The following is a 25,748-nucleotide window of genomic DNA, read 5'->3' as shown; positions in this document are numbered from 1 at the left end:
CAGAAAACAAATCCAAAAGACCAAAAACGTTGACTGAGCATCAACTGCCAGTTTGGGGCTTTGCAGTAGGCAGTTGGTGGTCATGGTTGGACCTGCAGATTGCCATCTCCCATTGTTCTCTCTTTTGGAACAATTTTAGTAAGTATTTGAAGCTATAGTTAAGATATACCTTTGTAGTCATAACTTAAAGTAATTTTTCAACAGATTATAATCACAGGCTTTCGGAAATCGAATCTGTATTCTTGACTAGCTGTGTTGGTAGCTTAGTTGGTAGGTAGCTTAAGTTTTTGTTTTATTTCATACATACTTACCATGGGGAAAATTAAACATTGTAACACAGCTGAAGTGCCTCCAAAGAGGATTTGTTCCCTAACATGTATTTTACATGTCTCAACTCTTTCAGAGTATGGTAATTTTACCACGCTCAACGCATGCAAGGGGGGGCAGAGCGAGAAGCTATCATATCTAAACAGTATACGAGATATAAGACTCTGTGAAGCAGCCAGTTCACCATACAGCATGATGGATATTTGTGAGCAGATTCCATTAAAGATCCCATGACATGAAAACTTCACTTTAGGAGGTTCCCCTAGCCTGCCTTCCCCAGTGGCTAGAAATTTCGATCGGTGTAAACCAAGCCCTGGGTATTCTTCTCCGCCTTTGAGAAAATAAGAGCTCAAACGCTCGGTTTTGAAAATCCCTCTATTGTGACATTACAATAGGGGGTTACCTCCCCTTTCTCTGCTTTGCCCGTCCCGAGAATCTGTCCCGCCCATAAGAAACTGAGCTACAACCGTGCGAGTGACATATAGTTTTTTCCTCGAGAAACATCATGGCTTGCAAACGAAGGAAGCATAACAGTTGCTCAGTGTTTTGATGTACAAATGAAAACAAAAGCTAATGTAACTCCGACACAACTTCACAAGTTTTGTATGTTGCTTTACTGTATATGGTTACCTAGCTGGCTACCCATAGAATGTGGATAAACGTAAATCCCCTTGCTAATATAAATCCCAAATTTCACTGGATAACAATTAATACATTTATGTATTATTATGTAAAATATTGAATGAAAAAACTCAGGATGTCCCTTTCTTCATGAACTACCAGCATCAAGCTGCATCACTGCTTGAGCACTCTAAAGGGTCTAAAATTGCCATTGAATTGTACCCTCTCTATTTACATTAATAAATTCCTTGCAGGTCAATATAAGATGTACCCCTAAATGTTCTGCTTGCGCTCCTAAAATTTTCAGTCAGAGGCTACTGTGCTCCTGGTAAAAAAGTTTAGTCTGGAGCCCTGTCCCAGGGGCTTTTGCAGCAGTGGACAAGACCATGGAGGAGACATTCATGAAGTTTGCGAAGTCTTCAGGTATGTCAATGTGTGAACACAAACATAATCACCTATATTGAATGACAAGCTCATGTTGGTTGTTGTGATAACATTATAGACTTCTCCCTCTCTACATTGCATGTGTTCTACCCGGTCCTTTCAACAACAGCGGCGCATACCAGAAGTGGTGCCGCATAACCTCTGCCCGAGCTCAGCACTATGAGCTTACTCTGGAGATGTGTGTATGTGTATGCTGAAGGCAGGCAAGCACCGTGAGTTGGAGCCTGCCCAGATAAAAAAAGTCTGAGGAGGCGGTGCAGAGAGTCATTGCTGCCATCAAGGGCTTCACAAACCCCAGGAGAATCACTGACAAAAGCCGACTGTACTCCCTAGCATCTGGGGCTCCAATTGATCCAGAGGTTGAGGTGTTGCGGGCAGAATACTTTCTGTTAAGGTATGTTGTATTTATGCCTTCCTCATTTCTTTACTTTGCATTACAGCTCTTTGTGTACCAGGAGCCAAATAACCTCGCCTATCAGCTACTTGTAAAGTCACAGATTATGGAGATGCCCATCAACCTTGAGGAACTCATGTGGTATCCCCTCTCGCCTGTTCATGCCCTTGGCTCTCCTGATGGCTATTTTGCACAAACAAATAAGGCCACCATCCTTCATCTGCTGAAGGACAGGGATGAAGAAGTACCTTACCCCAAGGATGCCCACTACATACAGGATGGCAATGCAATGCCCTCTTCCACAGAATGTCCAACCTCCCACAAACCTGTTGGTAAGAAGATGAACAAGAAGCAGCTATGTGACCTGCTTCTCAAGGTCTGGGGGAGCAATGAGGCAGCATCCCGGATTGAGAAGAGTATGAAAGCAGTGGTCAGTGTTAACGGGAAATCCTATGACCTAACATCAACAAATGGAAAGGTAAGTTGACAGAGGTCTTAAGCAGTCACCCTATACACACTCCTTGAAAATGTTTGGCTCTACAATGATAGGTAGATTAAAAGGCTCTGGAATTGAGAATATTCTCGACTTCACACCTACAATTGCAGACCCTATTTTGTCTCTTAAACATTTGAAGTCATGCAGTTGTTGTCTTATGTATTCATTGTTACATTATGTAGTAATATTTTGTTGATTTATTTGTTGTAGAAGTCCAGACTTCTAAGATCCATGTACTGCGGTCCAACAAGGAGGAGACAGACAGCCGCATTGTCCTGTACCTCCACCAGGCTGTCAAATGGGGGTACAAGTCCTTTGTGGTGAGGACACCTGACAGACATTCTAATGATCCTCCTCTACAATGCCAGCAAGATCAACCTCTCAATCTACCTTTACCACGGCTCTGGCAAACATTGCATACTCATAAATGTGACGGAATTTTATTAATCAATCGGCCCTGACTACTGTAGCACCCTGCTAGGATTCTATGTCTTTACTGGGGAGGACTGTACCAGCGCTTTGAAAAGGAAAAGGAAAGGTGAATCCCCTGAAGAAGCTACAACAGAATCCTAAACTCCAAAATGCTTTCAGGCAGCTTGGTGCAGACTGGCTGGTCACAGATGAGCTTCAACGGGAGATGGAGAGCTTCACATGCATCATGTGTGGCCAAGCACGGATGACATTAGTTGACGCAGTACGAGCCAAGATGCTGAGAAAAATGGTTGGTGCTGACAAAGTCCTGGACACATTGTCAAAAGTAGACCTGGAACGCCTGCCACCCCCCAAAGTCTGTCTCATCCCACATGTACAGAGAGCAAACTACAGACTTGCCTGCTATAAGGGCACATACGAGGCAATAATAAAGCCAAAACATATGATCCAGGCATGGGCTGGGAGAAGACAGGAGAGGAAGTGGTGTTGGAACCTGTTTAGACAACTGACCTATCGCCAAGCCCCGCCCCTCGAACGCAAACGGGCCAATGGCAGCTTAGTAACAGCTGCACTCGGACATCTTCAGTTTACAACTCCATAGAGTAGCATTAGGAAAAGGGATTATTTTCTTGTTTTATCGGGTTTGTTGTAATTTAAGTGTAAAAACAAATGTCAAACAATGTGCATGGGGTAGATGCAACACTGATACGAGGTATCATGAGCAGACGGTATATTTCATCCCATTTCCCAAACCAAAACAAGACAGGGTCAAATGTCTCTGGTGGATAAAGCTGTGTGGCCGACCACACAGTCAACTCAATGTAACGGAGATAAACAAGGATGTCATCACATTATTGTCATTGACAGTACCGGCTTACTTTCACCACTGATATTATGCTAGGCTTAGGCAAGTTATCTCTGGTTAAAACTAGCTAATAACATTTGGCTAGCTATCCACTAGCTAGAAAGTTAGGACACTGCCCTGTCAGGGACAGGGTAATGCTAGTAAATAAATGAATAAACGCAGGTTTACATCTCAGTGCCTATTCAGATTAGTTAAATTAACTGAATGTAAATTAATGTAGCTAATCTAACCCTGCGGTGCATCAACAATGCTGGTCTTGCCAAGCATTGGATATCCACGATTCAGGATACGATTCGTGAAAGTCAGTGAGATGAAGCTTCTCCCTCTTGCATTGAGATCTGTAAATTCTTGCCTCCAATTTAAGTTTGTCATCCACCATATCTACTTTTGAATTCTGAACGTAACCCTCCATTCATTGCATAATGAAGACCCTTTTTACGGCTAAAACTCTGGTCAGCTGCGGTAGCTTGTCCGAGTTAGCAACAGTAACTAAGGGGGACGGGGCTTATCAATAGGTCAATTGGACCCATCCTCCCTCCTTTTCTTGTTGAGGTACTGGCTCAGGGAGCAGAGTCAGAACAGCAGGCAGCTCTTGACAAGGTAGCTGATTCCAACAACAACAGCTTGTCTGTAGGTGAAGAGGATGGAGAGTATTAACGTAATGATGAGGATGAAGTGCTGGAAGAAATAGACTGAAGATCTCTTCTGATTTTTATATAATATTTAAATGTTTTGGGTTTGGTGCAAAGGGTTAAAAATAAAGCATTTTTGACCTTATTTCAGCTTGGTACCCAATTTAATCTTAAAATAGACATGCGAATGAAAAAGAAATAACAGGGTGTGAAAAAAAATCACTATGCGCTTGAGAAAACAAAAAAATTGTTGATCCTCTACACTTCTTTTGCCCTTTTTTGCAATTTTTGTCCAGAAATAGGGTGAATATTAGCCTGACATTGTCATACTCATAATTCTACTCAGATAATGAGTCTGATACCTCTCCGTTGAGCTGTGTATATGGGGCGTGTTTCAACCGAACACGTACCAAGAAGCCTCTTCGCTCAATTGGATATACCTACAACCAATCAGAGCAATGTAGTATGTTGTTTGTTGAAAATAAATTAAACCCAAGTGCTCTTTGGTGATGTGGTTGATTACGTTCCTGTTGATCGTCTGTCCATCATCGTATAAAGCCCACCCTGACAATTTGATTGGTTCGAACAGCTCCTGTTCGAACAGCTCCTGTTCGGACATACTTTTTCCCAAAACTAGCGACCCCAGACCCAACTTCCCAACCAATTTTTTCTGTGGGCGGGGCTAAATTGGACTGGCAGCCAGGCTAGGTCAATATGTTGTCAAATGTCAAAAATATGGGTCAGAAATGTGTGGTAAAATTTGTTCAATTGTCTCTGTATGTTGTTTCCCTCAAATGTTATGCCACTTTCTATATCATTTTTTTTTTCGGGTTCCGGTCGGGTGCAGCAAAGGGTTAGAAATGAAGCCTTTGGCAGATTTTGAAAATAGACTCTAGGAATTTTTTTTTAATCAGGCGGCATAAAAAAAGCCAATTCATTGTTCAGGGAGAAAACAGTTGAGAGCAGGATAAACAGGAGAACAAGCAAAGATTGTAGCTTCTACCTTAGAAGTTCCAAACTAATAGGCTACACTTCTCTAATTTTTGCAATACTTGGACCGTGCCCTGTCGATATATAAAGGACAATAATTATTTTGCCAGGATAACTGGATCTATCAGACCCTTGAGTGTTTATGATGTACCTGTGTGTGTAAATATATGCTACTGACAGGCTGACCTGCTAACCCAGAACTCCCTTGGCCGGGTCGCTTTACTACTTTTGACTAGAGACAATGAATTATCAATTAGGGCTGCAACAAACGATTATTTTGATAATCGACCAATCTAACGATTATTAGATTGATTATTCGACTAATCATCTATTTTTTCATTGATTAATCAGAATGCTTTGAACAATTATTCAGCTTTTGCAATTTGTTAAAACATTGAGTTATAGTTATTCTAACTAATAAATAAAACCAATAAATCACTTCAGCTTTGGAAAAAAATATTTGTATTGCACTTTGAGCCAACTGAACAGGCTATCACGTCTCTTTTTGTGTCCAACCTAAATCAAAAATGCTCTCTAAGCATTGTTTCAATCATGTTGCTATAGTATATAAAAGATAAATAAACAAAAATTCAAAAGTCAGTTGTATTACAGACAAAAAAAAGGAGGAATGTAAACATATCTCTTGTAAGACAACAGGGTTCTGTTCAATGAAAAACAGTGAGTAACAGTAATTTTTGGACTGGCTTTTTGTTTCTCATTACAATGGTCGTATACACTGAACTGTCTAACTGCTGTCTGTGGACATGTTGCTACGGTGTTAGTATCCGTGAAATACTGCGTAATTTGTTATTATCAACTGGTGTAGCTAACTAGCCTTCCAGCTTGAGCACACTCACCCTGCCGTTTCCATCTCTCGTGCGGGGATGCTTTCATTTTAAAATGTTCATGCATGCATGTTGTGCTACCATGGAAAACAAGTTCCGCCTTGCACACATTACATATTACAGTATTTATAGTTGGATCTTTGGTGAAACTTTCCAACAATACTTTTTCAGGCCCGTTTGCACCCTAAAATGTTTACCGCTGTTTTCTTCTATTGGATAGCATAAGGGTGGGCTGCATTAGTCTAGCGCTACAGCGCCGCACTGGTCAAATCACGTTATTGCAGGCACTTAAAATAGGTCCTATGAGATCAAACGATTTGTCGACAACAGAAATATTGTCAACATTTTTTTATTGTCAACATTGTCAATAACGTCGACGAATCGTTGCAGCCCTATTATCAATTGTCGGCTGACAATGTCAGGCTGCACATTTATTGACCAACTGCAGTCTAACCCGCAACTTGTGTCACATCCTTTATGATAAATTTAATGTTGCTGAATAATTGAAGGGCTACACAACAAACGTTCTAATTAAATACTCACCGACTAACAACACGGATGACAGATTGACAAAGGCAAGGTCGGAAAACAAACTTGCCTCGCTCCATGCAAGAAGCGCCGTCTAGTGACCATTATGTGTCAGTAACAACGTCCCTGTCTGTAGACTCATGGGCCAATTTGACCCCTCACTGCGTTATTGAAAAGGGAAAAATGGCTTGGTGCTTCTAGTCTTAAGATCTTAAAACGCTGATCCAAGCTATACATGCAAATATGCAGGTTTTTCAACAGAATACATTTTGATTCTAGGAGGCAAGCTTGCAAAAAGTTATAATCCATAAAAGGGGAGGAAGACACTATCACAGCTTTGTAAAAAATAAAGGCCTTACCTGGTCCGTCACTAGGGTCAAAGTTCAACCACTCCACACAGAGTGGATAAGCTGGCAGAAGAACGTCATGATGGACATATAGTGATTCCTCTTCAGAGTTATACACTGCAGTAAAACAAAACTCCACAATTATCACTCTCTGACTCCATCATTACCTACAATTCAAAGCACATCAGAGGTTGCAGATTAATTAATTAATTTCCTGAGTTACCATGAACCTCCAGATTGCAGCAGTCCTTCTCAGCCCTTCCTGTAATAATCAGGTTGTCATTGGGCTTGATTTGAAAGTCCTCTCGCTCATACTGATCCTGAAAAAAAGAAAATTGTTCATTTTACCAAGATATTCCAAAATGGCCTGGACATATGTGTTGGTACTCCTTAGAAAGATAATAATTTATTGTATTATAGTGGTTTTACAAACTTCCAAATTAGTCTATGTAATTAGTATCACAAGTCTCCAATCTTGTAATGAGTCATTCTGCCTATTTAAATAGAGCAACCTGGCATAACATAACATATAAGTAGTAAGAACAAAGATTACATCTATGATAAACTAAAATAGAATATAAATAAAATAATAAACCTCCTAAATATACAAAATAGTATGAAATATACAATAAAATATACCGTATTTCATTTTGTAATAAACACTGCAGTGTTTATTACACAATGATATTTTTTTATGCAGCATTTATTCAAGGGTGCCGTTTATTCGAGGGAAGCGTTTAATTAGTAAGAGAGATTCAGAGAATTGCAGTCAGACTCCCATCGTTGTGGAAACCCGAGCATGGTTTGTTACATATGCATGAGACGTGTTCGCTCTTTTTGAAATGGATATTTAGTCCATATAAATACAGTGGCAGTCTGTTACCTGCTAACAGTCTGCTAAACATTTTTTTTCCACCATGACCAGTTTTGACAGTACTGCTTTTTTTGTTTGTTAACTCCTGGCCCATGCATGATTAATCTCCGATGTTTCCACTCGAAAGTTTCCGAAAGTTTCTGTTGCTTGGCAGTCAAAACAAATAAACGAAATACACACGTATAATTGTTTTTTCTCTCTCCATATTTTGGAAGATCTGAATCTAAAGTTCCAGTGTAGCCATGGATGTGAACAAAGACTTGGTCTGGACTGTGTACGAGTGTTTGTGTGTATGCGTGTATGCGTGTGTGCGCGTTCTTGTGCCAAATCAAAGCTGTCTTTGATCTCAACGCTGAGATGCTCAGATGTGGCGGATGCTAAACAAGTTGTTCCTTAACAAGTTGTTCCTTATAGATGAGTGATGGCACACTGGATGTGTGAGTAATGGGCTTGATCACTATTCTAGACACGCTAACACACACTTAACACACACTCACTCTATGTCTATCATTGCCACGCTCTCTTACTGATTCTTCTGTACTGGGCCATCACCACCAATTGTGTTCACAAATGTGTGTGTTTGTGTTTATGTGTGTTTGTGTGTGAGAGAGAGAGAGTAGGAGATGAGACATGACTCCACCTCTGGCGGTGATTGACAGTTCTGTCTTTCTCCTCCGGAATAGTATTAGGTTGCAACAGGCCCGTGGTGTGTGTGTGTGTGTCAGTGGGAGAGGGAAAGAGTGTGTGTGTTTGTGTGTGCCACGAGGCCTTTCATGCCAACCCTCTCCCTCTTGGGACATTGATCTGCCAGTCAACCCTCTCACAGCCATGCTGCATTATGCTCTGTCTGTCTGCCTGTCTGTCTGTATAACTGTCTGTCTGTCTGTCTGTATAACTGTCTGTCTGTCTCTGCCTGTCTGCATGCCTGCCTGCCTGCCTGTCTGTCTGTCTGTCTGCATGTCTGTCTGTCTGCATGTCTGTCTCTGCCTGCCTGCCTGCCCGACTGTCTCTCTGGCTGTCTGTCTCTGTCTGTGCCCCAGTCTTCCTCTCTACCTGTCTCCATGCTACAGTGTAGACTGTAGTGCTATCTGGGTAGTAGAAAGATCCTGTCAAACTATTGGATGAGACACGTCATCTCCTGAAAGCTGTCCTGTGCTTTTTGCGAGGATTTGAAGTGGAGCCAAACGTTAATCAGTTAACCACGTTAATCCAAAAAACTCATGCCAGCCCCCTCTCCCCCTCCTCCCCCTCTTCCCCTAGTGCAGCCATTGACAAACAAAGAATAGACAAGGAGATAAAAAACAAAGCCTAGTAAAAAATTGAAGCCGCGCGTGTCTAAATTGTGTAGAAATCTGGAGCAGTATGCCGAAATATTCTTACACTTCGCGAACTTGGGGTTGATGAAGGCGAATTTGCCAGTGGTGAAGTCAGCTACCACGCTATATTGTAAGCTACATGTAATTGTCGGAATTACATTATTGGGTGTGCTCACACCTTTGGCAAGCACAACTCTCTCACATATATTATTATTGGGTATGCTTTGCCTTCGGCAAGGGCACAACCTTTGTTCTCTCACATATATCTAATTATTTTCCCACCCCTAAGGATCCCTCAATATTTAGACTACATAGACAACGTCGGTGACAAAATGTTTGTCTTGGTCACGATTGCGTTGCTTCTATTGGGATTTACGTTCCGTTGCACGGTTTAGGTTTTGTAATGGCATTTTTTGACAGTTACAATATTTATGTTTCTTTAAGCAGTAAAAAGTAAGTTCCTTTGTTATAGACAGTCGAATGTAAGAAACTGAGGATCTGTGGTGTGGTTTACTCTGTAGAAGGGATGTAGCAGATTGTCTTAAGGTATTTATGATACTTAACTAAAGACCCAGAGGTTCTTAGTTGGGTCTGGGGGTTGGGGCAGATTGTTATCTCAGTTGAGCGAGGTGACCTAACCTTTTGGCCAAGGAGATGGCCAGGTCAGACATCCTGTTTGTGTATCATTAACCATCTCCTCATTGAGAGAGGGAGCTGTGACATCAAAGAACTGTGGGACACTTGGTATGGAGTCAAACTGTCACTGAGCAGTGCTGACCAATCACAGAGGCTATATTGATGGATTGACCATTGGAATAACCATTTGTTCTAAGTTAATATAAGGCAGGGTTTAAGGCTTGTTCTTCACCACTCTCTCGAACGACCTGTAGGTTACATCTGCATTTTTTACTATGACGGGTCCAGAGTACTCTGTTAATTCTTAATTTGTGAAAACTAAATAAATTATATTGAAACCGCATCTTTTGACTATTCAGATCTACACCTATAGCGGAACATTAGTTTAATAGTTTGTTAACTTCTGGGAGCTTTACCTGAAATGGCAGAGAGCTGCAGAAACACCACAAGCAAAGAAGCCAGGCTGATAACTATTTACTATCCTACCGGAGGAAACCTAAACCTTAAGGAACCCTAACCTTGTTAGTATTCTTATTATTAATAGGGTTCCTCCAGTAGGAGGAAACCTATTGTTTTTGTTAGTATCCTTCTTTTTAAAGTTCCTCCGGTAGGAAGAAACCTATTGTTTTTGTTATAATTCTTCTTATTGTTTTTGTTAGTATTCTTATTATTATATTTCTCCGCTAAATGGCCCAATAGCTCAAAAAATCCTGGACCCGATTTTTTCCAATTTGGCCCAATGATACAACAGGTCATTCATTACTCCCAGACGGCTAGTGGCCCATGTGCGCCCATAGGTTGCACTATAAAACACGCCCAAAGTCTACGTGATTTCCCCAGCGCCCCATTACCCCAAAATGCCTGAAAATTGGTATACATGCCTTATTTCTCATGGGGAACAGAAAAACCTCAAGGACCCATATTGTCAGACTAATGAATTTTCTTGTACTGTCTAAATTTGTTACAACCTTCAAAACCCTTCTCCTTATGAACCAAAGATCCAATCGACTTGAAATTTGTTCCAGATGTGTAGAATACATGTTTTTATACAGGGTCAAATTGAATAAGAAATTCTATACAAAATGGCTGAAAGAAGTGTATTTATGTAAATATCCACATTGCCTCAATATGTTTGTGTCAATAAATCTAATATAATTTTGACAACATCACTGTGAAGTACCATAAACAATTTCACCTTGGTATGTCAATATATGATTGAATTCACAGTCATCCTGCCCCTTGACACCAAGGTTACCACCTGTCCCGCTTTGCGTTGTGTCGCACAGCATTTTCACCCCTTGTCACGCCCGTTGCATATTGAAAATGCTCTGCGATAAAGCGCAAAGAGCAACAGCTCTACGCTAGCTCTACATGGCTAGTGGTAAGAAAATAAATAAGCCACAACTGCATTAGCCATATGCATTTTTATTCAGGAAAATGAGTCGATTTATGAGCAGGCCGGCGGAGAAAAAACTGCATGAACTGAGGTTGCTGCGAGGTATCCTACTGCTTAGCCAGGACACAATGCTTCTTGTACGCCAAATGAAATGAAAGGAGACTCGCAGCAGAACGCAGGCGTAGCCTACCTTTTTTTATGGTTTTCATCATTTCTAACATCACAACTATTAGAATTCACAACACGACGCAACGGTTTTTCATAAAAACATTTTTTTTTTATTAAACTACGCTCATAAGTATTCGAAAAAAGTATTCGAATACTAACTTACTTTAGGATATCCGGATATTCGATTAACCACGCCCATCCCTAGCTGCTACAGCTAAGATAAATACAGCAACTCTATGACAGCGATATACTTGACAGAGTTTTAGTTTTAAAACTGAAGTAAAACTTAAAGCTGTAAGCAAAGGCCCCGTCACACCGTAACGTTCTGGTCGACGTTCTATGACGTTAGAGGAAACGTTGGTAATCATCCATGGTCACTGGTATAGCGCCAGAAGAGCGTTGTGTGGACACTGGTGCCGCTGGTAATCGTCGGTGATCGGCGGAGAATGCTGATCTCAAAAAAAAGTTTTGAACATGCAAAAAAGTTCTCATGGCGACCAGCTTTCTTCAACGTTTAATTTTAAACACTGGATAACACTACAGAACGTTTGTGGAACCTTTGACTAACGTTGCACACGTTTAGCTATTGTTAGTCAGTTGTTATCCTAGCGTTACTTGGTTGTTATTCATCGTTTGCTTTGTAGTGAACAACTCACTCGCTAGTAGAAGCCCCCCTCGCACCCTTATGTCATCTAGGCGGCATGACACGATGTGTCCACCTCGTCACACGCCAGATGTGTCCACCTCGCCCTAGAACGCTCGAAATTGAACGATTAGAACGTTCAGAGAACTTTGACCAGAACGTTATGGTGTGACGGGGCCTTAAACAATTATGCCATTGAACAGTAACTTTCCAACAGAAGGCCACAAAGTGTATTGGTGACATCGGTTTCAATACTTTAAAGCAATTGAACGTTGCACAAAAGTACCCCCCAAAAAAACTCTACAGTCATCTGCAGGCATCGGTATGCAAAACAAAATTTAAGCGTAAATAAAAACTTTCCATTTCAAAGAACTTTAGTGTCACCTTTCAAAAGACACCACCATGCATGTACTCCACAACTTCCTTCACAATCAAAGTCCCCCTTTTCTTATTTCCTTCCTAACATTATAACCAGTGTTGGGTGTAACGCATACTACGTAACGCATTACTGTAATTAAATTACTTATCCACTGAAAAAGTAAAGTATGGGATTAATGTTCATTTTTAGGTAATTTAATTAGTTACTTGTAATGTACTTGCATTACATACTGTAAATTAGTCAAACAGTTCCGTATAAATCAATATTGAATTAAAATCTAAATTTATCATCTTAGGGTAAAAGTTGCCTCTTTAAAGTTGTTAGCTAGCTGCAGTTGCACGGGAGACGTGTGTTTTTGCTGCATAAGCGCGGGCTCTAGCGTTTTGAAGTGGAAGATGTCGGACTCGGCCGAAGCAAGTAGCTCTGGCTGTTTTACCAAATGGAAATATTCCAAGTACTTCACCTTTTTGTCACAGGTTGAGATTGACAAGAACATTAATGTAAAGTGCAAGCCATGTCCTGGGGAGAAAAAACGATATGCGGCTGCGGCTAGGACAAGTATTGAAGCACCTCACAAGGCAGCATTGGCAAACACTTTTGAGTGATCCATGTTCATCAGAATCAGAAAGGGTTTTTATCGCCATGAAAGTTTGCACAGACAAGGAATTTACTTTGGCATCGACAGATAACACCTCAGCAACACCTGTTACTCGGGCAAAACTTGATCTTACATCACCAGTGCAGAAAGTGTCTGAAGGTGAGCTTAAAAAAATTATTGCAAACTAGATTGCAGGAAGACATGCTACCGCTGCGTACTTTAGAATCCTTTGATGTCATGTTTAACTTTGTTAAGCTTTTGTGTTATGCACATATTGTTTGGTAACTAAGAGTAAAGAAGGTTACATGTTACTAAAATGTTAAGTATTAGTAGGCTGTTTTAAAAAGCTAAGATGTTTTAAAAAGCTAAAAGGCTAAACTATTCCAAGTTTGACTTGTATTTAATTATTGAAAGTAAGTCAAATATAAGACCTTTTTAAGACATTTTAACCATAAAGATTGAAATTTAAGACCTACACAACGCATTACCCAAAAAATATTTAAATCAAAAGACATTCTGAAAAAAACATGTCATTTCTACGAATGGAATAAAAAAATTAAAAAAGCATACATTTAATTTACAGATAAAGCAATCACATTAGTAACCAAATTGAATATTTTAGGGGAAAAGTTTACAGCGAGCCTCGTACCTGGAGCTGGGTACTGCTTGTGACCCACAGCGGAAATCGCTGTGATCTAGCCATAGGTGCGTTCGACTTCATGCAGCGCTGGCGTCGTCTGCACCTGGCTGCGGCGCTGCACGAAGTCAGTCCATGTTGAACGCATTTTCCTCACATAGCCGAATTTTAACAAACTCTGAGGAAGTGCAGATGTATTTCGCATGCAGGTATTACATTTCACAGGATTTGTAGTTTTATCACCGAGTACGTACCAACACCAATAGTTTATCCTCCAGAAAGAAATACAACACACCGAACCAACGTTCTGAGGGCAGCGTTATGCTGGTTTTGTTTGTAGAAAAAAACTTGCTTTGTGGGCTACGACTCAATCCTTTTTTGCTACCTTGTAATAACTTTCTGCAGCCTGTGTTTCTGGAAATTAATGAGGGTAAAACCTTTTTAAGAGCAGACTAAATGCAATTTAAGACCTCGGATGAAAATATGGACGTTTTGAGGCCTTAAATTTAAAGTTCCGAATTTAAGACTTAAGACTTTTTAAGACCCCGCGGGAACCCTGAGTTGGTGATTATTTTATTGGAGTGTTCGCTTGTCTAGCCCTTCAATCATTCAGCAAAATGTTATTTATTGGCTAAAGAATGTCTAACACAATGCGGGTTAGGCTTGACTGCAGTTGGTCTGGACGGGGAGTCAGATGGCTGAGCGGTTAAGAAATCGGGCTCGTAATCAGAAGGTTGCTGGTTCGATTCCCAGCTAAGCAAAATGACAGTGTGTCCTTGGCCAAGGCCCTACTTGCCTCGGGGGGAATGTCCCTGTACTTTCTGTAAGTCGCTCTGGATAAGAGCGTCTGCTAAATGACTAAAATGTAAATGTAAATGGTCTTGTAGCCCGACATATCAACATTTTATAGTCGGCTGACAAGAACAAGTTGTTGTCCCCAGTCAAAAGTATAAACAAACACATCAATGGTATAATTAGATCCAGTTATACTGGCAAAACATGTAATGTTCTTCATTTATTGTCAGAACACAGTAAAAATTAGACTGAATTGTTTAGAAATTCTAGGCTATAGGGCTTACTTGATGTTAGCCTATTCAATTGAACTTTCGGAATGACAAGACACAGAGGATGATAGATCAGAAATAATATCAAACTGGTTGAGAATATGTATTTTTGTTTTATGTAGGCTATTGTATTACTGTAACATTGGGACTCCAGTTTTAAGTGTAGGTGGCGGGTTACGCAAGGGCAGTTGCGCATGTAAAATGAGAGTTGCATTGGATTAATCAATAGGCGGCCTATCTACAACTAGCCTGACAGATCATAGCCTACGTTTTGTTCCCATTACATCTAATTTTGTCCCCAAATTTAATCTGACTAAATAGAATAAATAGGCTAATCTTGGCTAGCCTACTGCATTGTTCACAGGACTTTTTGGAACTGGTAACCCATGGACGCATCTTTGAAAGATGCAATCCCATCCCCCCTCATGATCGATTGCCTAGTGAATCAATGCATTTGGTCTCAACAGTTCTCAACAGTTCAGTTGTGTGAACACAACAGTCATAAACTCCATCAGTGATGAGCAGTAGTCTAATTAGAAACTAGCATAGAGTTTTAGCCCCATTTCGTGTTGATGTACACAAGCCACAGTCCAATTTTTGGTTCAGGGAGCAAATATTTGAGATTGATAAACGGGACAGCAAACAGAGATTGTAGCTTCTAGCTTAGAAGTTCAAAACTAATAGGCTACACTCATTTTTGCAATACTTGGACTGTGCCCTGTCAATAAATAAAGAATAATAACTGTTTTGCCAGGATAACTGGATCTATCAGACCCTTGAATGTTTGAGACAATTCAATAGCTCCTTCTATAGACATACTGATAGCAAACTATAGTTCGAGTATCCACTAATTCGCCTTACATACATTGTCAATTCTCATTGGTGACTTTATCGGCTAATGATTCATTAGACGCATGTTTGAATACATGCAAAAATGATTTTATTAGTTACATTATCTGCTTTACAAGATAAACTACATTGCTACATCTTAAACTACAGAGTACAATTTCTGGGGAAATTGTAGGGTGTGTTTGCAGTTTTTTACTGACATTTTTACAACTGATATTTATGTATATTTTATATAAAAATGCATACTTATTATTTATAAATTGATTTAAAAGCATACATTTGTTGCTGCTCATTTACAACTCAAAATACTAAGAGTGAAGTGCAGAATGAGTTCTCATGGAAATGGAACTTCCCATCTAAAAGCTCTCTCTCCATCATTCAGCTACTGTCGGCAGTCAAAGTCATGTGACGACAGGTGATTCCCAGGGTCAAAAAGAAACCTGCAGTTTTTTTGTGTTAAAGTGAGATCGCGTTAATTTCGACAGCCCTAATTTGATTATATTTCATTATATTTATCTTATTATTTAGATGATAAACTATCATTGTGCCAGGAAGTATTGTACTTGCACATTTCTAAATTGGAGTCAGATATTGACAAGTCAATCTCCCTGACATCTAACAGAATTGTTTCACAGCCGGGGACAAACACAAGTGTCCCAACTGCTAAATACAGATCAGAAAATTCTGGCCAAGAGACTGGCCAGAAAACGTAATGCTTTTATGGGTAAGCTGGTACACCCTGACCAAACTGGGTTTATTCATTTTTTTGCTACCTATAGCAGCAAACCCCTCCTTAACTCCCTCTGTTCTGGATGGGCCATTTAATACCTGGAAGCAAATAGGAATTAGTAATTTTGGCAACCTGTACATAAAGGAACTTTTGCTTCTTTCCAACCACTCCACAAAAGATATAACACGCCAAAGAATCAGTTATTCAAATGTCAGAACACATCTTCCTAACTTGAGAAGGCAGAGGCAGACAAACTCAAGTTTTATTAAGCCATTACTGAGTAGCGTCGCACATATGTGATCGTTAAAATGCCTCACAGTCTCACAATGTAACGTCGCACATGTGTGATTTTGAACATTCCAACTGACAATTTTCTGATAGACAAAAACTATATGACAAAAGCTGTAGTATGGCTTCAAAATGTACAATGAGGAGGCTATCAAGTGACATTAGCAGGTAGTAGGATTGCTACGAGTATTATGCTAGGTTGCTAGGTAACAGAAGGTAGCTTCTGTTTCGGAAAAATAACACGCTGTGGGGATCGTAGGAAATATTTAGAACTCACGCATCTAAGAGTTAAACTGTTTGCTAACACGTTACATAATTTTACAACTGTATGAAAATAAAAGAGGAGTGGGAAAAATAGATTGGGGCTGTTATACTTCCTGACGTATGAGTTTGGAGTTCATCCATGACTGTTCCATTAATGCCGTCACTTAGCCTGGCTGCCAGCCCAACTTAGCCCCGCCCACACAAAAAATTTGGTCGGGAGGTTGGGTCTGGGGTTGCTTGTTTTGGGAAAAACTGTCAGTGTGTGTAACAGGAGCTGTTCAAACCAATAATATTGTCAGGGCAGGCTTTATACGATGATGGACAGATGATCAACAGTAACGTAATCAACCACGTCACCAAAGAGCGCTTGGGTTGAATTTGTTTTCAACAAACAACATACTGCATTGCTCTCATTGGTTGAAGGTATATGCAATTGAGCGAAGAGGCTTTTATTTACGAGTTTGGTTGAAACACACCCCATACTCACAGCCCAACAGAGAGGTTTCAGCCTCATATTCTGACTAGAATAATGAGTATGACAACTTCAGGCTAGCTGTCACTGTTTAATACAATTTAAAATTCTGCACAAGCTACACTCCTCCACGACAAAACTGACAAATTTGTTTTCACCTGTGTGATGAATTTTAGTCAGTGGAGGCTACCACATAGTTATGCTTTTTGCCCCAAACTTCAAGATTATTGGGGCAAAATATTTAAGTTTTTCTCTTCAATCTTGGAGATTCAGATAGAGCCAGACCCTATTTTAATAATTTTGGGAATATCTACAGAGCTAAGGAAGCTAAATGTAGCACAACAGCGTCTTCTGGCATATGGCGTTATTGCAACTGCAAAAGAAATATCTTACTTCTCTGGAAAGAGAAAGACGCTCCTTTCTTCAAACACTGGCTGACTGACTTGACAGATACTTTGCATTTGGAGAGAATTAGATTCATTTGGAAAGACAAGCTGAGAGACTTTCAGAAAATTTGGCAGCCTTTGGTCTCTCATCTCGAAAGAGAATCCAATTGAGACCCGGATAAAATGCACTCCTAGGGAGGGACGGGTCAGTTATGGCAAGGGAAGGGAGGGGGTTCGTGGTGGGACGGCGGTCATGGTGTGAGGGTGTTTATATTTATTTATATTTATCATTTTTTTCTCTGCTTTGTATGGTGTACGATGTTTGTTTAAATTTTTTTTCTCTGTTGCTTGTTGATTTTGTTTGTGTAGTGAAAAGGAAACATAATTCAAGTCAATTGTTAATTTTAGTTTTGTGTTTTTATCCGATTCATCAATTAAGCGAAAAAAGAATCGATAGATTAATTGATTACTATAATAATCGTTGTTGCAGCCCTAAATGGAACCATTTGGCAACTTTTTAAGCGTAAACTTTTCATTCAGAATGTTATTGGCAAACATTTCGGCGTCTCGCGCTCGCCATCCACTCAAAACGTAACGTTAGCCAACTACTCCTTAGCCAGCTCGCAAGCCCAAACAAGTGTGTGCGGCGTGCCTGTTTTTTGTTTCTGGTCTAGCTACATCTGTTGTGGTGTGGTATTTTTTCTAACGTCAGTAATTGTTGCAACAGCATGTGAAAACAACGACAAACTTTGCTAGGCCAAAAAGAACGTTAATCTTTCAATAAAAAAAATGACACCGTTAAAATGGGTTGGCGTTAACGCCGTTAATAACGCGTTTAACTGACAGCACTATCTTCAATATTAAATCAAACCACAACCGACTTGTTTCAATGACCAGTCAGTGACAAAACAAGTTTGGCTGTTCAGGTCTCTGCCAATAGCCTACAGCCCAACACTAGCTCGATGAAATAGCCAAACTGTTATTATTTTCCCCATTAATAGCTAGCCAGCCACTTAGCCTACTGTTGCCGACTTGATACCGGTTTATAGCTAATATACCACATTATGGCAGACGTATGGTGTAGCGGTGGCAGTGATTGCAGACATAGCCACGTAGTGGTGGCAGTGATTGTTTGCTTTGCAGACGTCTGGTGTAGTGGTGGCAGTGATTGCAGACATAGCGACGTAGCGGTGGCATTGATTGTTAGCTTTGCAGACGTAGAGGTGGCAGTGATTGTTAGCTTTGCAGACGGGTCACACCGTCACACGCGCTAATGCAATGTTTACAAAGGTAATGTTGGCGCTATCAAAGTTCCCACACGCACTACGTCCCCTCCATCACCCCCCTTGGGGGTAATAAAAAGGAAATGAAAAAAAGAACTGATAAAAAGGCTGAGATGACACAGACATTGTGGGCAAAGCTTGTCTACATGGAATGCTGTTCAGGTGTACGAAGGCACTTATCACCCCCCATAAACCACCAGACTTGTCGGCACCGTTACTAACAACAAACTATTTTGTGACATCATATGCTGGCAATAGCAAGCTAGCAGTATTTTCTGCCAGAAAAATATTTCCTAAACCAAGCAACTGAACATTTTCCAAAGTCATAGCAACGCTATTGTAATATATTGTAATAACAAATATACATTACATAACAATAGTATGCCTCACTGATAGCAAGGACAGTAATTATATTTCACACATGCAGATATAACTGCCACTCGTGCATGATTGTATAATGTATAATTCCTACAGTAAATATATAATTATAATTCTATAAAAAGTCCTTGCGTACAAAGTCAGCTGCAAGCGAGAATTAAAACAGAGGCCAAGAAGCCACAACACGGGAGATAATTTCTGCTTGGACAGCGTTGACTCAATGTCTGCGCACTTGAGTTCTGCTAATGTGAGACCGCATGGCTTTTGGGGGGAAGAAAACAAAGGGAGACACTAGCCATCTTATGATTCATCATTTAAATGACTCAACGCTTTCAAGTGACAAATGTTACCTGATATTTTAATTGGACACTCAAAAGATTGTTGTACAGTATATGCAGTCTGAGCCCATCGCTCCATAGGTCATTGCACATCTGAAGATCCAGTGTGCTTCTAACTGTGTACACATAATATTGTTACGTGTACACCTAGTGGCAGGGTGTTAGAGGGATGGTTCATATTCCTTTCTCGGAAGTAACTTTTAAGTGTAACACTTAAGTAGCGCGGCGGCCTTGCACATGGTGGTGATGGAAAGGGGAATGGGACTACGCCCTGTGTCCTGATTGGAACCCAAGTAATCATGGGGAGGTGTTTAGCCCTTTCGAACTCCCAGATGACAAAGACGGGGGAACATCAGTTTGTTGTGGACAGATGTAATCCATCAATGCCGACCAGTTGTCTCCTGGGTTTCTGTTTCCCCACTGCCTGTCCACCTGTCCTTGTGTAACGCCGTGCTTTATGTACATATATACTGATCCAGGGCTCTCAACTGTCACGCATTGAGAGTGACAGTCACTCATTTCGGTCTTTTGCCACGCCCTCCCGCCACACATTGTATTTCTCACGCAGATTTTTTTTTTTTTTATATAATATATTTAATATGCCGCAGGACCCAACCAAAATTCCTCTGTCCGCGCCACTCTCACTATGGAACCGGCAGTCAAACGCGTCTACCCTGGAATTCTTAGTCGAGCCTGCCACTTATCAACCAGTCAAAAAAAAGAAAGGGTCTACACAATAGTCAATTGAAAAAAGCACCATTATATCTGGGTAAGATTTAATGCAGCAACCAATGGAAAAAAAGGATATTTTTTCGTGATTCTGCTAAGTCTTCCGAAGGTTTTGTTCACCTAACAAGCAAACCGCTGGAGCTCGAGCATCACTTTGAGCACAGTCATGATATCCTGTTTTAAATGTTACAACAAATTCACAACTTGTTTGAAACAAACAATGACAACTTGACTGCTGTTAAAATGTTTCCCAGATAATTAGCATCAGTTTTTCACGAGTCCCTTAACCAACAGTTTTACAGCCTGTTCACTGACAACACCTGCTCAGAACAAGTTCATAGTTCATAGATGTAGCCGGTGTATATCGGTGAAACTCACTCCTCAGGTAACCAAGAGGCCACCCGCATCAATGGCTATCTAGCTGTTTGGGTAATTATATTAGCTAACAGGTAGGCTATTTATTATGACTAGAACAGCATTTTTTGCTACAGCTCCGTTTGTTTTGTCAGGCTTGTTGCTAGGTAGCGGACAGTGGTGTAATGTTAAAATTAGAGGTGGGTAAACTATAAATTGTATTATTTATTTATTTACAGGGTCGTCAAGTTTGGAGTGAGATTCCCAGAGACGCCCCCCTCTCCCCGAGATGAGCTTTCACGTGTGTCCGTATCTATTTTGCTTACCAAGTAGCGAACGTACGGTCGCCAAAAAACGACATGCATTGACCTTGAGACAGACGCATTTCAGCCCCTTTACAGAGGCATGAGAACACTGTTTATTTATTTATTATTACGTTTCATTAGGCCTATCTAGATGGAACCGGTAATGTTGGCTTGTATCTGCATCATCGTATTTCAAAGCACATTATTAATAGCAGGCTAGCAGTTTGTCCCTGTCTTAAAGCGATGTTGAGCAAACCAAAACAACGTTTACAAACGTGAATTGATATTAATCTGTACTTGAGGCCTTTTGCAGGCATCTGTGGGAGTGGGAGCACTCGATGGTCACTTCAAAAATTGCCTGATAACCATGGCTAATTAATGTTGTTAATTGTTAAAACTTCCTTCTATCCACACGCACACACACACGTAGGCGCGCGCATGCACATCAGTGGGCCGCGGATTACTTTCTAGTAAGAATGGTGGTCCCTAGGACAAAACCAGTTGAAAACCCCTGAGGTAGACATCCACAACGTGTGTATGTGTTCATACTTTGTGGATCCTGATTGGTGTCGCCACCGCAGCTGCACCGCATTGATTGGAGGGTCACAGACCATATACAGCACAGATGAAATTATTCAGACTACAGCGTTTATATGTTAAACAATATTAAATTTAGTCTTTGGTGTTTGCAAATTACACCAAATTTATTTTGGATTATTCCAACGGCAGAATACGAGGCGCAGGGAACTTACATGTGCGTAAATGCGCATAAACGCTATTTAGAGGTGGATAAACGCAATTTCCGCAATTTAGAGATGGATAAACGCTATTTCCGAATTTCGGGAGGTGCGTAAACGGCGTTTATGTGCGTTTAGCCCCCACTACATCCCTGGTAGCGGACCTAGGTGGTGAAGTCAGGAGCAAGTCATGCTAGATGAGTGTTAGTAGCCGGTAAGGTGATTGAGTTTGAGTATTTTTGACGGCAGTTACTCTGTACTTGGAAGTGGAGGTTATAATTTATCCAGGTTTTATGTCTTGACATCCTGGACTCAGTCTTGGACTGTGTGAATTGGTCTGGTTGCTGCCTGGGACCTTTGTGCTTAAAGGGAGGGGCAGGAATCTAGGGAGCTGTTGGCCCAGTTGGAGTTGGGATGATAGAAGGCCACAAGGGGGGTGCCTCTTTGGAGCACTGTTTTGTTGTCCGCTCCGCCCTACCCATGTACCAATGTTCTCAGAGGAAGATGTGGACACTTTTTTTGTGGCTTTTGAAGTTGTGACTCGGGAATGCGATTGGCCCGAAGCTAAATGGCCTCTGCTGGTGCAGTGTGTTGAAGGGCAAGGCACAAGTGGCTTTTGCAGCCTTGGATCCTCGCCTGCGGTTGGAGTATGAGACCTTGGAAAAGGCTATTCTGACTGCCTATGGTGGCGTTCCAGAGGCCGACCGGCAGCAGTTTCGCTCAGTGTGACGTAAGAAGCGTGAGTCTCACCTTTATTTGTGTAGGAAATTAGGGGTAGCGTGCGAAGGCTGGTTGAAGGCCACAGAAACCTACGATTTTGAGCAACTAAAAGAGTTGATGCTACTGGAGCAATTCAAGAACTGTGTCCCCAGGGCGGTTGAGATATACCTCCTGGCATAACAAATCTGGCACCCAAGGCGAGATCAATCAAGATGTCGTTGTGGTCCCCAAAGAGAAAATGTTCTCCCTTTCCAGCGAAATCAAATTGATAACCATCTGACTGCTTGTGTCATCAAGATTACTGGAGTAGTGAAGCTACACCCAGTGACTTTGGGCTTAAAAAATGGCGCAGAGAAAGTTGCATAACAAAGACTTGCTTCCTAGACATGGTTTTTTCAACGTTCAAAAGTTTACGTTAAACAAATACATTAAGGTACTTAACATATCATTCAATTAAATTTTCAGTTTTTAGAATAAAGAGCGACCACTGGTGGGTTACACCGTCAGTTGAATAGAACAATATCAATGCTGTTAATTGGCCTCGATAACTACTATAACCCAAAGCCTTTAATCTATAGGCGTATTACCACATTTCTTACAAATACCCCTTGTATTAGCAAATACCGCTAATTCGCAAGTGCTTCAGACCAAGATTTACACTATTAGGTGCATTCTTATAAACAAGACAAAAACGTTTTTTCACCGTGTCTTTGATGGTAATGTAAGGGTCCTCTTCATTTGTGCTAAACACTGTAAGTCCAGCCAGACTGTCACCCAGGTTGGAAGTAACTGTACCATATTAAAATCAAATACAGAGTACAATAAGATGATACAAACAATGCAGGGTTCTGTGTGACAAATTTCTCTTAGCATATTGATAAATTATCAACCTATTAGCAATAGCACACAGAATATAGCTTGTTTTGTGTTAAAGACACAAAGGTGTCTTTAAAAATATATATTAATTCAAATAAAAAAAGACAGAGGGACAGAAAGTACACTTTCTTGTAATGCAAAGAAAAACTCTTTGCATTACCGGCTAGAATCAGACCATAATATTATAACCACTCTTACCTGTGTCCTCCTCATCATATTTGTCCAAGCCATACTCCGCTAACTCATCTTCTTCCCTTCCTGCTTCATTCTCATCCTGTTCTGGTTCCTGTTTTCGGGCAGCCTCTGCCTCGTCACTCGTCTCCTGCCCACTGGCCATACCCTCATCATCTTCCTCCTCTTCTTCATCCCTACGTTCACTAAGAATAGAGAATGTACATATGTATTTGAGGTTATAAGGTGAAGAGTAAATACAATTAACAGTGATGTTTTACTCAGTCAAAAAGAACTACATGAGAAGATACACCTATCAGCCATAACATCATGACCACCTGCCTAATACTGTGTAGGTCCCCCTTTCACAGCCAAAACAGCCCAGACCCGTCAAGACATGGACTCCACTAGACCTCGGTGTGCTGTGGTACTGGCACCAGGAGTTTAGAAGAGATCCTTTAAGCCGTGTAAGTTTTGAAGGTGGGGCGTACATAGATCACACTTGTTTGTCCAGCCCATCCTACAAATGCTTGATTGGATTGAGATCTGGGGAATTTGGAAGGCCAAGTCAATACATTGAACTCTTTATGCTTAGTGGCAGGGCGCATTATCCTGCTGAGAGATGCCACTGTCATTCGGGAATACCGTTTCCGTGAAAGGGTGTACATGGTCTGCAACAATGCTTAGGTACAGTAACATCCACATGTATTGCAGGATTGCATGTATTACACAGCATCACACTGCCTCCGCTGGTATACCTTCTTCCCATAGTCCATCCTTGTACCATGTGTTCTCCAGGTATGTGACGCACAGGCACCCAGCCATCCACATGATGTAAAATAAAACATGATTTGTCAGACCAGGTGATACTCGCATGTCCATTGTAGGCGCTTTCAGCAGTGGGTAAGCAGCCCCATACAGTAGATCCAGAAATGATTCACAGCTCTTCACTTTTTCCACATTTTATGTGACAGCTTTATTCCAAATTGGATTAAATTACCTTTTTCCCCTTAAAGTTCTACACACAATACCCCACAATGACAAAATAAAAAAGGTTTGTTAAATATTTAATAATTTGCAAAAATTCCAAACAAAAATATAACTACTTAGCACACCTATTTTTGGACAGTTTCTCCCATTCTTCTTTACAGGACCTCTCAAGCTCCATCGGGTTTGATGGGGATTGTCGGTGCACACCATTTTCAGACCTCTCCAGAGATGTTTAATTGGGTTCACGTCTGGGCTCTGGCTGGGCCACTCAAGGACATTCACAGAGTTGTCCCGAAGCCACTCCTTTGTTATCTTGGCTGTGTGCTTAGGGTTGTTGTCTTGTTGGAAGATGAACCTTTGCCCCAGTTTGAGGTCCAGAGCGCTCTGGAGCAGGTTTACATCAAGGATGTCTTTGTAAATTGCCTTTCATTCATCTTTCCCTCAATCCTGACCTGTGAGTCCTGAGAGTGCTTCAATTGACTTTTGGCAAACTCCAAGTGGGCTGTCATGTGCCTTTTACTGAGGAGTGGCTTCCGTCTGGCCACTCTACCATGCAGGCCTGATTGGTGGAGTGCTGGAGAGATGGTTGTCCTTCTGAAAGGTTTTCCTCTTCACAGAGCAACGCCGGAGCTCTGATGCACTGTGTGTTCTGACACCTTTATCAGAACCAGCATGAACGTTGTCAGCCATGTGAGCTACAGTAGCTCGTCTGTTGGATCGAACGACACCAGCCAGCCTTCGCTCCTCATGTGCATCAATGAGCCATGGTCTCCCATGACCCTATCGCCGGTTCACCGCTTTTCCTTCCTTGGACCACTTTTGATAGGTACTGACCTCTGCAGATTGCAGTTTTGGAGATGCTCTGACCCAGTCGTCTAGCCATCACAATTGAGCCCTTGTCAAAATCACTCAATTCCTTATGTTTGCCCATTGTTTCTGTTTCTATCACAACTATAGGACAAAATATTAACTTTAATGCCATGTCGGTGGTCATAATGTTATGGCTGATGAGTGTATATACTGTTTACATAAGAGCTACATACCCAAGCTGTTCTTTTGCTTCAGTTATGATGCGTTGCAATTCCTCTTTGCTCAACTCCACCTGTTACAATAGTGTGTCATTAGTTGTTTGACACAGTGACCGATATGAATAAAAAATGCATCATTACAGACTGTATGGCAAGCCTAGTGGCGATGCAGTTTTCACTAGTAAAAATGACATTTTGGTATGTCAAAATATAACTAC

At 41.0% G+C, this 25,748-nt stretch overlaps 1 protein-coding gene across 4 annotated transcripts in view; it reads right to left on the bottom strand.

Annotated features, from left to right (window-relative positions):
* The window catches only part of pwp1 (PWP1 homolog, endonuclein), a 110,587-nt gene that overhangs the window by 56,059 nt on the left and 28,780 nt on the right, over positions 1 to 25,748 (bottom strand). For 3 of the 4 annotated variants that reach the window (XM_084702011.1, XM_084702014.1, XM_084702013.1), the window contains exons 2-6: positions 25,546 to 25,604; positions 23,540 to 23,718; positions 23,169 to 23,254; positions 7,145 to 7,241; positions 6,934 to 7,038 (exon numbers count right to left, since the gene is read on the bottom strand). In XM_084702011.1, coding sequence (XP_084558137.1) covers positions 6,934 to 7,038; positions 7,145 to 7,241; positions 23,169 to 23,254; positions 23,540 to 23,718; positions 25,546 to 25,604 — 526 coding nt within the window. Of the gene's footprint in view, positions 1 to 6,933; positions 7,039 to 7,144; positions 7,242 to 23,168; positions 23,255 to 23,539; positions 23,719 to 24,270; positions 24,297 to 25,545; positions 25,605 to 25,748 lie in introns of those variants that run through there. The other variant, XM_084702012.1, reaches the window with a different exon arrangement.

The sequence above is a fragment of the Hypomesus nipponensis genome, chromosome 7, assembly GCF_054491055.1.
Source record: "Hypomesus nipponensis isolate SF chromosome 7, ASM5449105v1, whole genome shotgun sequence".
Classification (NCBI taxonomy): Eukaryota; Metazoa; Chordata; class Actinopteri; order Osmeriformes; family Osmeridae; genus Hypomesus; species Hypomesus nipponensis.
This window is presented reverse-complemented; position numbering and strand designations above follow the sequence as displayed.